The 15,503-nt window shown below is 42.4% G+C and overlaps 1 protein-coding gene across 1 annotated transcript; it reads right to left on the bottom strand.

The window, feature by feature from the left end:
- Nucleotides 1-86: 86 nt before the first annotated feature.
- On the bottom strand, nt 87-12,571 carry HAO2 (hydroxyacid oxidase 2). The gene is made up of 8 exons (XM_056513810.1): nt 12,421-12,571; nt 10,635-10,784; nt 9,701-9,852; nt 8,659-8,942; nt 8,109-8,324; nt 6,220-6,378; nt 4,492-4,561; nt 87-2,781 (listed from the first exon to the last, which is right to left on the bottom strand). Exons 2-8 carry the CDS (start codon nt 10,763-10,765, stop codon nt 2,726-2,728), a joined length of 1,068 nt encoding a protein of 355 aa, XP_056369785.1. The 5' UTR covers nt 10,766-10,784; nt 12,421-12,571; the 3' UTR covers nt 87-2,725.
- Between the last annotated feature and the right edge of the window lie 2,932 nt (nt 12,572-15,503).

Here is a 15,503-nt window from a genome sequence, read left to right as displayed (position 1 = left end):
TAGGCAATACTGTTTAAATATGGAATCAGATAAACTGATTTTGTTATCAATCAGGGTATCCAAAATTAAGAAAGGAAGAACAGATCTATTTTTCCAGAAAGAATTTTAATTCAGGAAAGGGGTTTCTGAAGTCTGGCCTCTTGCCCAGACCTATGAGAACTGAAGCAGGGAAAAGCAAAAGCATACTCATTATTTAGCTGGACCTTTTGATTTCTAAATATAGAGTAATTGTGGCAAAAATGACAGACACACACACACACACACACACAACACAAATTCCATGTTTTTTCTCATGTGAAAAATTAATGTGTTTCTTACCACTGTATGCCTGTAAGCTCAAAATGCCTACATTCTGACAGCTCTGGGTGAGAGGCTGGACTTTGAGATGTAGATTTACTCAAGGAAAACTTCTTCCCTTCAGGGTGGGAGGCACTGTTCCCTCCTGGAAACATTTCCCTTTCTTCTAGTTACACATTGACAAGAGAGAAAAAAATATTTAAATAATTAACTTCTGGAAAACTTTCCTGTATTAGACTCTGAATAAATACAACTTCTCATAGTGGAGAAGAGTTGTAAGACACTTTGATCACTTTAATCAAGGTATGAAGCAAATCACTTTAAGAGGCCTCAGTGTTTCTGTGTCTTCAAACCTGACAAAGAAAATATTTCCTATTTCAGTAATACCAAAATTCTTCCAGTAGAACAGAGAAAGTGATTGTAAACATTTCTGACATTATCTCCAAGGTCAAAAAGGCCTGCTTGTAGCAATCTTTGCTATATTAGATAGCACATGATTTGGGAAATTAACTAGTAACAAACTAGAAACATTTAGTCTCCTTTTCCCTTTAGTTTTAGGAAGAACTTTATTTCCTCAGCTGAAATTGATGACCAACTCATATATTTAAAGGCTGGAGAAATTTGCATCATATGCCAAATAAAAATGTTTATGTTTGGATCCATTATGTAGATAAGCTACCCTTGTAAGTAGGCTGATTCTCTGTCCCATCCTCCAGGGATGCTGGGAAGTAGCAGCCTTTGATTAGTCCTTAACCTACATACTTACAATCTTCAAGGACAGTTTTTTTGTAAGATTTAACCTTGCTTGAATGTGAATCAGAGATGTAACAAGGAAGTATGTAGAGCAGAACTGGGTGCAGGCAATGGGGCATGAAAATTTGGCTTAGGCGTAATCTAGATCATAGAAAACTTTCAATGTCTTGGAAAACTGGGCTTGATAGACTCTCATCCTGATTGAACCCTATGACCTCTCACTTTAAGTTCACTCACCAAATACTTTTGTTTTTCACTCAGAAAATGCCTTTCACAGGGATACACGTTCTGCCTCTGCAGCTCCACGTAGCTGGCCATGGCAGCACGGTGCTATGGCAGGGTACAGATCTCTTGTGCAGCTCTTATTTTATGATTCTGTGATATCCCCTACAATTCAGATTAAAGGCAGCCTCTGGAGATCTCTGTGCCAGCCTCTTCTTACAGCAGTGCCAGAGAGGCTGCTCTGGACCTTACCCAGGCAAGCTCTGGATGTCTCTAACAATGGAGGTTTCACAAATCCCGTGTTGCAGTGTCTGACTGCCCTCACGGTGATTTTTTTCCCCCACTGATTTCTACTCGCAATTTTCCTCTTTGCCACTTGTGCCTGTTGCCTTTCCCCCTTTTACAGCACAATTCCAAGAAGTTGGCCTGGATCTCCTCCAAACGAGCAGTAAAAGGCAGCGATGCTGTTTCCCCTCCCCCTGCCTTCAGCCTTCGTGGGCAGAGCTCTCCCAGTTGTCTTATTTGCTTCTTGTGCATCCTTGAAATGCTTCAACATGGGTGATGTGGTGTGATTCCCAAATCTTATCTGCCAGGCTGTCAGTCTGCAGACAAGGTTTATTGTTGCTGGAACAGAGAGGAAGGCCTCCGTGTGAAGGCCTTCTCTGGAAGAGCACTGCAGACACTGTTATCTCTGAGAGAAATTAAAGACTAAACAAACTGAGCTTCTAAACGGGGTTCGTTTCTTCCTTCTGCCTCCTTTGGGCTGATTTAAAGTAGGCTTTATACAAAAGGTCACCTTTTGGTAGCATGTACCTGTACATGCCAGGGCAATGGGTATCCTGCTGTCTGCCAGCTCCAAAGCAGAGTGAGGCAGGGGCTGTGCACCTCTGAGCTGGCTCTGTGCCCCACAGGTGGGACTCTGCTCCACTCCTTCATTGCTTTGCATCTAGAGCAGTGGACAAGAACTGCTCCCACCTTCAAAGGGCAGCTGGGGTGCCTGGTAGCTGATTCATCTTATTTCTATATCTGTCATGAATACATCCAGGAAAAAAATCTATGGAAGAAAGAAGCCACAACACTTATTGTCCCAGAGCAGGAGAGGTGTGTGGGTTGGATTAAAGTGAGACTTGGCAGGACAACTGGAAAAGCAAGGCCCGTGCTGGCTGTCCAGTGTAGCAGAACTTTGGAAGAAGACCCAACAAAGGCAATGCTGTGGAAAAGCCAGCTTAAAGCAAATGTATTTAGACAAGTAGCAATTAACTGAACTGTTAAGGAATTCATTGCTCTCAATAAAAGCAGAGTGCAGCCTTTGCTAATACAGAGCCTTTCCTAATCTCTTCAGAGGTTTCCAGAAGGCCTTATGAGATACTTATTTCACCTCCTTTTTCATCTTCAGTCTGGTTGGGACCTTAGTTTCACCTGGCTCTGTTTGGTGGGCATGGCAGGAGGTTGATCACAGCTTTGAGAACTGAACCAGGTGTTGGCCAATCTCTGAGACTCTGGCACAGCCTGCAATAAATGAAACATTGGTGAGAGAGAAAGGTCTGTGGATGAAGCTTGGAAGCCCCCCTGCTCAGGACCACAGTCTTGTACGAGCCAGGTTGGGATAGATTGGTACTTCAATATCTCTACTCCTCAGTGCCGTCTTCAGTCTCAAGGTTCAGCACCAGAGTTCCCCCACAAGAAGAGTTAGAAACATGAAAAAAAAAAAAAAATATAGCAAGCTGAACAGGGTGCAATCTGATCCAGTCAAGTTAGCAGAAGAACACAGAGAAAAGACAGGGCTTGCTGTGTACCAAATGGCCAGAGATGAAGATTTGCATTGCCATTTCATTTGGACAAATATGGGTGGAATGGAGCTGCTTGTTGACAGCTGGCTGAACACGAGCCAGATGTGTACCCAGGTGTGGTACAGGCATCCTGGCCTGTGTCAACTATGGTGTGGGCAGCAGGACCAGGCCAGCAATTGTCCCCCTGTACTGGGCACTGGTGGGGCTGCACCTTGAATCCTCTGTTCAGGTGATGTTCAGATTGGATATTAGGAGAAATTCCTTCACAGAAATTGTTACCAAACACTGGAATAGGCAGCCAAGGAAGTGGTTGAGTCACCAGCTCTGAATGTGTTTAAAAGAAGTGTAGATATGGCACCATGGTTTCATGGTGGAATTGGCAGTGCTGGGTTAACAGTTGGACTTGATGATCTTAAAGGTCTTTTCCAACCTAAAAGATTGTATGATTCAATGAATTTCACAGCCTCAGCAGAAGGATCCAAATTTTCTAGTGTTGCTGAATCCTGGGCCCTTCTGCATGTAAAGAACTGTAAGTCTGATTGGGAAAAGACCCAGGAATCTTTACTGGTTGAAAAAGTAACCCATGAAAAAGTACCTATGGCCAGCTCATAGACAGGATTTCACCTCCAGTCTCCCAGGCACTGCTGCTACCCACTTGAGCTCTACATGTCATAATGTATAGAATATCCTGCATTGGAAGGAACCCACAAGAATCATCAAGTCAAACTCCTGGCCCAGGACACCCCAAGAATCACACTCTGTGCCTGAAAGCATTGTCCAAATACTTCTGGAACTCTATCAGGCTTGGTGCTTTGACCACTGCCCTGGAGACCCTGTTTCAGAGCCCATAAACCTCTTGTTCAAGAGTAAAACTGGAGTTTGAAGTGGGCTCTGCAAATTTTTTGTTTGATGAAGGGATCAAACAGGGCAGCTACAGCTTGGAGAAGGAGTGAGGAATGCAGAGTGAGACTAAAAGCTGGGAGGAGACACAAAGGCTTTAAAAACATGTGTAATCACCTACAGAGTGTATTCTCTAACACACAGAGAAAAAATCTATATCGACTTTTAATGAACTCTTCATGCAGAAAAAAAATCGGTTGCATTTTACCTTGATAAACACTAATTAAATACTGAAAAACATATTCTGCCATTCCCAGGAGAACAGACATTCCAAGTTTTGCTTGGCTGTACTTAGCAGTTTTACTTAGGTCACAAAGCTCCTCTAGCCTACTCCCTCCATGCAAACTTCATTGCTGTGATGCCTGGAATGCCAGGTGGTTTCACAGGAAGCAGAGAATCTCAGCTACAGCAACTAGAACTATCACAGCTCCTGTGGACTCCCTTTTTGGGACCCATCCATCACACTCCTGATTTTACAGGGCTTGCATGCAGAAACATCTGTAACACCCATTACAAACAAAATACCCACCAGCTAAGGCCATAGACAAGCGAAACTCATCCTGCAGAATTCTCAGGACATCCTGAAGACCTTCTTCACCCTGCACCAACAGAGAAAGGGTAAAAAGAGCACTGGCTCAGAGCAGTGCTGCAGGATGCCTGCACCCTGAGAGCTGTGCCAAATCCAGTCTCTCATGAGACGAATGATTAAACGATATGATGGATGTGCTCAGTTCATCATAGATTAATTGAGATGCTTTTCCTTTTGGGATACATCTGAACAGGGAAAGAAAACAAAGCTGTTTTTCACTTCTGACATTTTGTAGCTGGTTCCTTTTTTTTTAGCTTTCAGTTTTCCCCCACCAATGGGCTTGCTGTTTAAAATGTCAAGCCTTTCAATGCTGACAGGTTTTAATGAAGTAATGAGAGTTTTATATATGTTACTACTCCAGAAACTGTAGTTGACTCAAATACAGGACTGAATCTTTACAAATAATAGACTATGTGTTTTTCTCTGTGTTATTGACACAAAGAAGCCCAAAAGCCAATAAAATGTATAGAAGATTTTGATCTTCCTATAAAATAGGAAGAGGAGGATTTAATTTTTTAATTCTCTTAAATTTTCTTTTTATGTCTTGCAATAATGAATGCTTTGCGTGCAAACAATGTTAGCACTTGTTTATGCCCTTCCTCTATTGTATGCTTTGGTAATGCCACTGAGATACATCTTTAGGAATACTCTATGGAATATAACACCAAAGCACAATTGAACCCCCAAAATCCCATCTCCTTTCTGTTTCCATTGTGGAAAAATGGCAGGCAACTCACAGGAACACCTTTGTCATCTTAGGTTCTTTTTTGATGTTTACTGGCAAAAGAAACAGTACTGCCAACTCTGACAGGTTTTTTTCAGGAGATTCAGGTGATTTCTCGCTGAAAGCCTTGCTACTGGAATCCACAACAATCACACCACTGGATAAGAATGCTATTTAAGAGAAAGGAAATATGTCTGGACCATTAAAAATTGTATCTTTTCTGCTAGAGAAAAGTTTTGAGATTCCATCCACAGTATAAAAAGCAAAAAAGTTAACAAAGAAATCTCAAACTGGTATAATATTTTAATTTTAATTATATTCTGTTTACTTCCTGCATCAGAGGCCTAATTCATGACTCTGGATCATAGAAATATGCCCAGAGTTCAGAAGCACCAAAGCTGGAACTGAAATAGCAGTAGAAAGCCCAGGCACCTCCAGGACACAGTTTTGCCCAGCCTTGTCCAAAATATTTCAGCCATCTGTGAAATGGATTTCTATATGTATTTCTGAAGAATTCACAGCACTGCTGTGGAAGTGTTCTACCAAAAACATGTATTGTTCCCAAGTATTTGCTGAAAGCAAATATAATTTTAAGACTCATCTTCCGGCAAATAGGACTGTCAGTGCTTTTGAAAACTGGAGCTGGGCTTGAGTCCTAAAGTATTTTAGCACCAAACTGCAACAACAAGAAATCAGGTCCCACAAAACAATCCTGTCACCTTCAAAATCCCAATGTTTAAAATCACAGGAAATTGTGAAATTCAGCGGTATTTTTAAATCAGAGGACATGTCAGGGTTTCATTCAATTCGGGGTGATTCCACTTCAAATTCAGCAAAATAGAATTTAAAAATATATTCTCCACCAGAGAAAACTCTGTCACTGCAGTTGCAGGACTGCTGGAGAGTGTGAGAAGCAGCCACATGAGTGCAGAGTTCCTACTCACCTTGTAAGCCAAGCCCCATAACGCTGGTCTTCCAATGAAGACACATTTTGCTCCCAGTGCCAGTGCTTTTAATACGTCGCTTCCTTTTCGTATTCCACCATCTACATAAACTTCGACTCTGCCTCGTACTGCCTCCACAACCTCAGCCAGAGCATCAATCTGCAAAAAAGAAGCCAGTCTCACCTCGGGGGCAGCTTTTGATTCCAAGAGAAGGAGGATATATTCCAAAGAGACAAGTAGGGATGCAGTGATTTAGTAGGACACCTTCTCGAAATGAAACGTGGCAGTGCATCAGAAATAGCTCAGCACCAGGAGATGCAGAATTATGTGAAGCTTCCTGTTCTGTTTTCCAGATACTTAATGCCATGTTGCAGTAATTTGCTTATACTGATATTCTCTACTATCACTATTGACCAGTGAAAAAGTAACATTTCTACTAGATTTATGAAAGATTTTAAATACAAACTTCAATGGGAATAACTGTCATCAATATTTTACTTTCATTTGAGACAATGATGAATCATACAGCTGTTTGCTAAAAAGGCTGAAGTCAAACTTCTACTTCTTAAACTACCTAACGTTGCATTTCAGCTTAATCCTGGTGACCATTTGTTGAGTGCCTCAATCTAAAGCATCTGTGAAGGGTTTAATTTGCTCTGCAGTACAGTCCATCACTTTCTCCAGGTTAAGCCTTCTGATTCCCTAAGGTCTTTTTTGTAGAGCTCAGCATGGAGTAGAGTCTCAGGTGTTATTACAGGGCAGCACCACACAGAGATGCTGGCTCTGGCCCCAAGGCAGTACAACTAGGACCAGGACATTGCACTGGACATAATTAACTCTCCTTCAGAGCAAACCCAAAAGGCACTTTTCTGCAGTGTTTTATAACTTTCTGCCTTCTTTTAATTTTTTTTTTTTTTTCTGATTTTCAAACTGAAAAAAACCTGAAAACCTTTCTAGGACTACCTCGGCAAGAGCCAGGTTTGGCACCAGAAGAATAGTAGAGCCCAACTAGGTATCTACTGCCTTGTCTGCATATGTAAAACAATTTTTAAGGTAGAAGAAGAGTTAAAGGTGGATGCCATTTCTGTTATTATGCCTTTAGCATTGAGTTTATTAACTTTTTTTATTCATTATTGTCAGCCTTGACATAGAATAGAAGAGAATTCCCTGGTACCTATTTTTATTTAACAAAAGAGAACCAAGAAAAGAAAGTTCATAAGATACTGTGCAATGCAGAGCTGTAAAATAAGAGTAATTGGAAAAACTGACAGAAGCCAAATTAAGCCAGTGAAATACACACATGTCCAAACAATGCATGATTTCTTTGTGCAAATTTAAAAGCAGGGGAATTTTTCTCCAGATAAGTTATCCTTTTTCTGGCTCATGTAAGTCAATAAATTCCCATTTCGACTTGAGCCTGTAAATACGCAAGCAGACCTCTCACTAAATCTAGCTGCATTGTTTTGCATGTTTTGACAGATGTGAACAATGAGAATACATTATGATCTCATTTGTACAATTTTGGTTCCAGAGCTTGTTTTCTTTTTGCTGCAGTGCGCAAAGTTTGAGTGTGCTGTAACAGCTAATGGAAACACAGGCAGGAATTCTTCCTGTCTTAGGCTAGTAGCTTATCTGCACTTATGTGGGGTCTGTGGTACTTACAGAGCCCTCCCTAGAAGCTGAGGAAATACTTCAGTTGGCAGCCCCCATGCCAAGGCATGGATCTCCCCAGTTTAAAGCTAAAGTATATCTGCACACATCCTTGGCCACAGGACAAACTCAAGTCCACCAGAAGTGTACACACAAACCTGGGCATAGAGATGCTAAGGTTAATGCAAACATGCAGACTGTAGACAGGGAAAATGTGGGACATCCGTTTCCTCACTTACAGTGGCAGGTCCTTCATCCAGTTGCCTTCCACCATGATTGGACACAATAATTCCCTGAACTCCATGTCTCACTGCCAGCTCTGCATCTTCTCTTGTCAATATGCCTTTGATGATGATGGGCAGGCGTGTCAGGCTCTGCAGCCAGTAGATATCATTCCAGGTGACTGAAGGATCCAAGCTGTTGGGTGGCAGTCCATACTCAGACCTGTCATCTCCCTAAAGCCAAAATGAAATGGCAAAAGGAAAACTCATCCAAGCTGCAACAATACACAGGTCCCTTGGTGTCTTTCCTTGCCCTAGAACAGATTAATCAAACTTGCCAACAGACATGTTCCAGAAATGTCACATGTCTCTGGAGCAGAATAATTACAATGAGGGTGGAGATCAGTGTCTCTAAGGCAGCTGGATGGGGATTTTGAAGACAGAACCCAGTTTGGCAGGAGGTCAAGCCCCGGTACAACAAATGCCAAGGCAGCAGTTACCCAGTGGTTTTTGCCTCATGTGGTGCATGCCAGCACACTGAATGAAAGGACAGGCTCATTTTACAAACCTCAAAGTCTCGTTCCAAGTTCTTCACTTTCATGTGGGGAGGAAGGCGGAAACCATTGCGGACGTCGTCGCGTCTCTTGCCTGTGTAGGGCAGGTCCGCGGTGAGGACAAGGCCCTGGAAGCCCAAGGCCTCTGCCCGCTGGACCAGCTGCTGGGAAGCTGCTCTGTTGCGGTGGATGTAGAGCTGGAACCAGCGGAGGCCGCCGGGTGCGGCGGCGGCGATCTCCTCCAGCGTGCAGGTGGAGTAGGTGCTGGCAATGTAGCAGGTGTCCATTGCTCTGGCCGCTTGGGAGGCGTTGGAAAGGAATCAGAAACGAAGGCATTGAAGGGTCTTGCCAGATATCAGATGCAAAACCATGCACTGTTTTCAGAGACCACCCCAACTCCTGATTTCATGCGTATCCTACAGAGCACAGGGCAGTTATGCCCTGGGATAAACAATGACTGAATTTACCATGCACTCTTGTTAGTCCATGGTTAAGAAAGCAGGAAAGTGAGAGATCATTAACCAAGCTGTGCTTTCATTTTGCAGCTACATATTTAGAAAAAGCATGAATTTTATGACTGAGTCCACTCAGGAATGTATTGTTAGATCTACTCAGTGTACACAAAAGAAAAATAATTTTCTAGGTCTCTGAACTCACCACAGAGTTTGTGAAAAGGGGATCTCTTTTTCTCCAAGGGAGACATTTCTTAACCGGTAACAAGGAATTCACAATCTGAGTCCCATCCACCACTTTTACAACCCATCTAGAGCTCCCAGACTGAAAACCTTATGTGGCTTTTGGTGTGAGTCAGAAATGTGTCCACTGCCCTGTCTTTAGTTTGCAGCAGACTCCATGGGGCTGATTTTGTATGGTGGTAGCTGGAGAGGAAGAACAACCTCTATACAGTTTCCTATGCAGTATGTCAGAAAGTGGGAATGGAGTTGGCCTCCTCAAGCCTGAAAATTTTGCTCAGTCACACTCCAAGTCATCCTAACACCTTCTTGAGGCTCTTCTACAACCCCCTTTTTGCAACACGGCACCAGAGCAGAAGAGTACCTCTGGCTGTGCTTTTCTCTCCATCAGGCCATGCTAACTGGTGGAAGCCTGTAGGGGCAATTCCCACAGGAAAGCTGATTTCAGAACCCAGGATTTTAGTCCTAATGTCCATCACGGATACGTCCCGCAGCATACGTGGCCGGAAACGAATCCTGTAAGGCAAAAAAACCCTTCAGGATAGGAGGTGTTCAGTGAGTTTTCTGAAGTTTCATGGAAACCAGGTCTTCATTCACCAGCTGCAAAGCAGGAATCTGAGCCAATGAAGAAAACAGCAAACAATAACATTATAAAAAAAAAAAAGAAAATATAACAAAGGCTCTTTTTCCTTTCTGTTTGCATTTAGAGGTCAATTCAACCAGCAGTTCAGTCACTTCCACTTATAATTAATCCTGCTTTACTGGCCACAGTACATAATTTCTGCATCTCCCTCCTCAGCTCACCATGTCCTGTTCACTGTCACTATCCTCCCCCAAGTTCCTTCTACTTGCAGCCAGGTTGGGTCCTTCCACTTCACCATTTGTGTCTGTCCTCACTGCACGGTGTGCCTGCCCTCAGGCTTTGCAGCGTGATCCCCAAATCCCACCCTACTTGCACACAGGCTTCCTGCTGTTCACCAAGAGCTCCCCATTGTATCTCATTCTATTTGAGCTACTCATGGCCTTTCCTGTAATGCCACACACACCACAGCACACTGTCCCTACCCTACCCTAGCACCTGCCTGCACCCTCAGCATCCCTCAGCCTCTTACAACCTGTGTCATACTCAGTCTGGCATCAGAGCATCCGGTGTATGTCACTCAGATTTTGGATTTAGCTTGGGGATCTCCTGGAAAGGATAAGGTTTTTAGGTGTCTTTGCTTGTCAAGTCCAAACACTTGCACAAGAACAGTTTAAAAGGTCCCAGTACAACCCCCTTCATTTCCTTCTCACATTACCTTTTATATGCCAGGATGTTTTCATCTCGTGTGGTACAGTCATCTGCCCCAGCAGCAAAATAATCCCAAGCAATCTTGGGTAAATACTTCTTAGCATAAGCTTCAAAGTCAGAAAGACACACCATAGCCATTGCTGAGAGAGGAAGGAACCTTGAAGAAATGAGTAACAGGGAGCAGAAATCAGACCCCTGAACTGTCATTCTCTCTTCCAGGGGCTCTAATGTGACTGAATGCAAAACCTGGAGCCATCTGTTTTATAGAAGAGCTGCTGAGAGTTGTCTCAGTCTATCTTGCACATTGGTTTGTGAATCCTCTATCCCAGGATGAGGAAAACTTGCAGGTGCAGCCACGAGAGTAGGAGGAAGTTTGCATCTCTGTGCCTCTTTCATTCTGTTTTAAACAGCAACCTGAAGAGGACATTTTAGGTCCTCTGCTATTTCAGTTGTGTAATTCTGTCATAAGTTCCATCTTAAAACAAGCTGAGTTATTTGTTCCACTAATTCTGCTCAAAGGTTGTCCCAGAACATCATTTGTTAGATCACCCCTAAGGAAGGCTCCGTGACTGAGCAATTAGTTATGGAGCATGGTGATGGAATTCAAAATCATGAAATCTGGAAACAAGTAAATACAGAGTCTACATCTAACCTGCTCCAGCATGAACACACTGTAAAACTAAGTCCAGACCCTGAGAGCAAGTCACTGTCAAGGCCAGCACTGTGGAAAAAAACCAAACATTTTCTACAGATCTTACTTTGTCTTCTGTAATAAATATCTTCTGGATGTTTGCATTACATGCTGGAGCACTGATACATACTATAAAAGGAATATACAGAATTTGGACAAACGATGAGAAAACACTGGCAAAAAACAAATTCCACAATATGAAACACATTTCTGAGAACTAACCTCTGCATTTCAGGGAATGGAAGTGAAGTTGTGTGACCCAGATGTCTAATCAAACCAACATAAAGGCTGCCCAGAAAATGCCTGCACTTACATACTTTTGAAGTAGCAAGAACTGAAAGCTATGTAAATTAATGTTTTAGCAAACCATGCCTGTGTGTGCAAAAACGTACAAAACACAGACAAAGTCAATTTTCTAAATTGTTTATTGCAATTACTTCTGCAGTCCTGATTTAAAAAGTATTTAGCAAGGTATGTGGAAACATGAAATTTTAAAACAGCTGTGGCTCAGTCTGACTTCTCTAAAAAATGTTCAGGAAGAAGTAAATATCCTCATTTTCAGGATTAACCTCCCACCACAGATTAGCCAGGGCTGCAAACTTCAACAAAATCAGCCCCATGTGTCCCATGTCGGTCACTTTTGGCAGAGATAAACACACAGGTTGTGTACACAGAGCCAAGCTGTCAAGCTGCAGGCACCCTGCTTCTCACTGACTGAAATACCTGTGTTTGCATTTGAAAATTAGGACTCACAATTCTCTGCCAGTAAAGAGCCCAAGATGAGGAACTCTCTGGAAGAGGAAGAGCTGATTCCTTCAGTGTTGCTCTGTCTGCTCTGACAGGCATTACGTAGCAGGGGGTGCAAATATCCCAAGGCTGCTTTCTGTGATTTCAAGAACTGTGCTGATAGCACAAGTCTTCATATACACAATGTGACATTCTTTAAACCATCTATCACAACTTCTGCTTTTCTAGCTTTAGAAAGGTCAAAATCATCAAGCACAATAAGATAAATCAAGTCCTCTCATGGCAGAATAAACAGGAATTTTAAACAACCCAGGCCCAGTCCTGTCTTCTAATTCCGACCTCAGTTCAGACTTACTTTTGGGTTTCAGGGAAAGCTGCAGAGGGTGAGAGCCTCTCCTTCAAGTTTGCCTGCAAAAAGGATTTGGAGGAAGTATTTTCAGTGAGTAGCTTCTGTTTCTTCTGCAGTCAATAAGCAACTACCAGAGGTTAAAGCTCAATCCTGTGATAAACTTTGTACTGTTTGTGTGACACTAACTTTGCTTTGCTATCAGGAGATTGAAAATCCCTCCTAAAAGCATGCATCACCTCATCAGCATTGTGATTGCTCGGGACAGAGCCCTGTAGCTGAGCTCTTCAGCAGTGGCTGATGACTGTGCATTCATTTAGGGAAGCAACAGTATTTCAGGGGTTTTAATGAATCTCTAAACTGCTGGTAGCTTGCTGCTTCATCCTCCCAAAATGATGATTCACAGACAGTATCAGTAGTTACAACTCCCAGCTAGAAAGCCTGGACTCTTTACTAGCACATGGGAGATGTTCTTTGCTTACTGCAGTGTATAAACAACTAAAATACTCTTTATGGTCTTCTGCCATTTTAATGGCCTGTAAGTGCTTTCATCAGGACTGAGGTACCAACAAATTTATGATATTCGTTTAAATTGATTTACAAGATTTGAAAAGTAAACACTGGACTGTTTTATTTGGCTCTTGGCTTCTTTTAGCCTTTAGGGTCCATGCCTGCAGCATTTCCATGCAAATACAAGAGCCTGAAGTTTGATTTTTGCTAGCTGAGAAATGAGATATTACAGTGGCAGGTGCAGAGGACAAGACAGAAACTTGTAAAAACTTTCCCAATGTACCAATGGCCTCCCAGCTCAAGCAGTCCAGATGAGGCAGTGAATGAACTTCTGTGCTGGGTAAAAGCTGGAAGCTAAACAGGGCTGCAGCCTCATGACCTGGTGTTGAACTGGCTGGTGTGGTCCAGGAGTGCAGACCTGACATTCATGACATCAGAAATTGCAGGTCACTGATGCCATCTGCAGCTGTAGTGAGCATCTATTCTTTCTGTTAGATGCATTCACAAGACCCTGGCCAAATTCAACAGACAAGGTCATCTCTACTATTGTCTTTTGAAACTCCTTTCAGTTCAGCCTTAGGAGCTCATTTTCTGCTGAGAGCACTGTGGAACTGGCTTCTGGCATGGATGGCTGTGGATACAGGTGTCATGAGCTAGACAAGGTGTGCACAATTAGCTGGAGTGCCCACAAGCTCCTTGGTTTGCTTCCCTGCCCAGGATGAGCTGTGCAGCAGATGGACTTTGGATCACTCATGAAGAGAAGAACGAAGTGCTCCCTCTGTGTGCTCAGCACAGTGCATCCCTGGGAAGACAAGGAAAACCCTGCTCTTGTTCTTCCTCCACTAGATGTCAGGTTTGGGTCATATATATCAATTTAGGCTGGTAAAAGTAATGAAAAGCACCCAGTACTTGCTGGCCTTCAAGGCACGATGGCCTTAAAACCGCTAGGATCACATCACCAGAGTACTGCTAATGTGTTTGGAAATCTTCACTCCCTGTGCCTTATTTTTAACATTTTCTGGTGCACAGCACAGCAATAAATGTAGCTACATCTGGTCTGGCCTGATCTTTGTTTCAGCCTACAAGTTGTCTGCAGGGTTCTCTGTCATATTTCTCATTATGCTGATCTCAGTACTTCCCTACTTTGGGGATGCACATTGCAGCCAATTCAGCTAACCATAAAGCTTATGTTTTCATGATTATCATAATTTTACATGAATTAAAAATAGTCTGTGACTACTGTATTTTGGATCAGGAGAGGGGAAAAATCTCTGTGTTTATGCTGTGGCTTTTAAGAGGCTGTACTTTGCATCTAGATATATTTTCTTCTTTCGGCAATGGACTCAAATCAAAGTAGCAATGACTTCTTGTTCCAAAAGTGCTATTTTCTCTGATACCAGTAATACTCCTGATTTAGCTGTGAAGTTGTAATCTGAAAAAATCAAAATTTGCCACAGAAATAATATCTTTTATCGTCACCTTTGTATATACTTGAAAGAAAAGTGGACAAGTTTTAAAATCCTGGAGCCTTTTCATTGGAGTAGAGCAAAAATCTTAAAAAGACTCTCTAAAAACTTTGATGGAAACATAGCTGTCTTCTTTTGAAAACTAAAGAAAATAGTGTGGGAAATAATTACACATCTGGTCTCCACCCTGCAGGTAGAATGTCAAGCAGTCAACAGTCAAAGCTTGATTTTTGCACAGATTTGTGTAGCTGGGCTTTTGCAGCTGGTTACTTTTCAATGCTAATATAGTCAAAGGCTCATGAGTCCAAACACAAAGATCCTCTGTAAATCTGTGCTCCAGTTCCTATTACAGTCACAATGCTCCTTCCTCCAGTTGGTTTGTATTTGTTTGCTTTTCACAGTTGGCAAATCACCGTGGGTCAAGCTGACATCTCTCTCCCTGATGGATCCACTAGTGCTCAGTTCAGTCTGGGGCTTTAAAACACTTTGGTGAAGAATCTGGTGAACTCCAAGCAATGTAAATAATTTAGATCACATAACAGATTGCATACAGTCACCCCTGTTTCTCCTTATCAGATGTCTTTCTTGGGTATATGCCTCATGTTTGGAAAGAAAATGCTTTCTCCTTGCATGTCAGTCATGCAAGAAAGTTTTTCCCGAATTGAATACTTAAATAGTCATCCCTCTGTTACAGGTGGAGAGGGCAACAAATCTTATATTTAACATTGCCCAACCGTTTTGATTATAAGATCTGTTTTTCAGTAGCTTTTAAGTTTTTCATATTTTAATCATTCTAGGCTGAAATTTTCCATCTTTTTTTCTGTGTTGGGCTGAATTTTATTTTGGGAACATTTCACTGAAAGTTGGTCAGCAACTTCCAAGAATGAGGTTAGTGAAAAATATGGTTGGCCTGTGCTGAAAATATCTTGCAGTGGTTTCACTGCAGTTCAGTGCTTCATGCAGGGGCTTGAAACCAGCAGGGGTTGATCCCTGGAGACATCAGCCTGTACTTGGTTGCCATATGAAAATCCTGTCAGATCTGACCTAGCTGTAAATCACTGCTTTCCACTTGCACATGGTCTGCAGAGCTTGTCTGAAATCCAGATGTTATCTTTG

The sequence above is a fragment of the Oenanthe melanoleuca genome, chromosome 1, assembly GCF_029582105.1.
Source record: "Oenanthe melanoleuca isolate GR-GAL-2019-014 chromosome 1, OMel1.0, whole genome shotgun sequence".
Lineage (NCBI taxonomy): Eukaryota > Metazoa > Chordata > Aves > Passeriformes > Muscicapidae > Oenanthe > Oenanthe melanoleuca.
Note: the sequence above shows the minus strand (reverse complement) of the source record. Positions and strands in the feature narration are given on the sequence as shown.

Excerpts from the sequence above, each read along its gene's own strand:
- HAO2 (XM_056513810.1), bottom strand. The coding sequence starts at position 10,765 with ATGGCTATGGTGTGTCTTTCTGACTTTGAAGCTTATGCTAAGAAGTAT. Across the intron at positions 8,943-9,700 it reads AGAGAAAAGCACAGCCAGAG|CGGCCAGAGCAATGGACACC; the intron begins GTACTCTTCTGC and ends ACGCCTCCCAAG. Across the intron at positions 4,562-6,219 it reads TATGGGGCTTGGCTTACAAG|GGTGAAGAAGGTCTTCAGGA; the intron begins GTGAGTAGGAAC and ends CTGTTGGTGCAG.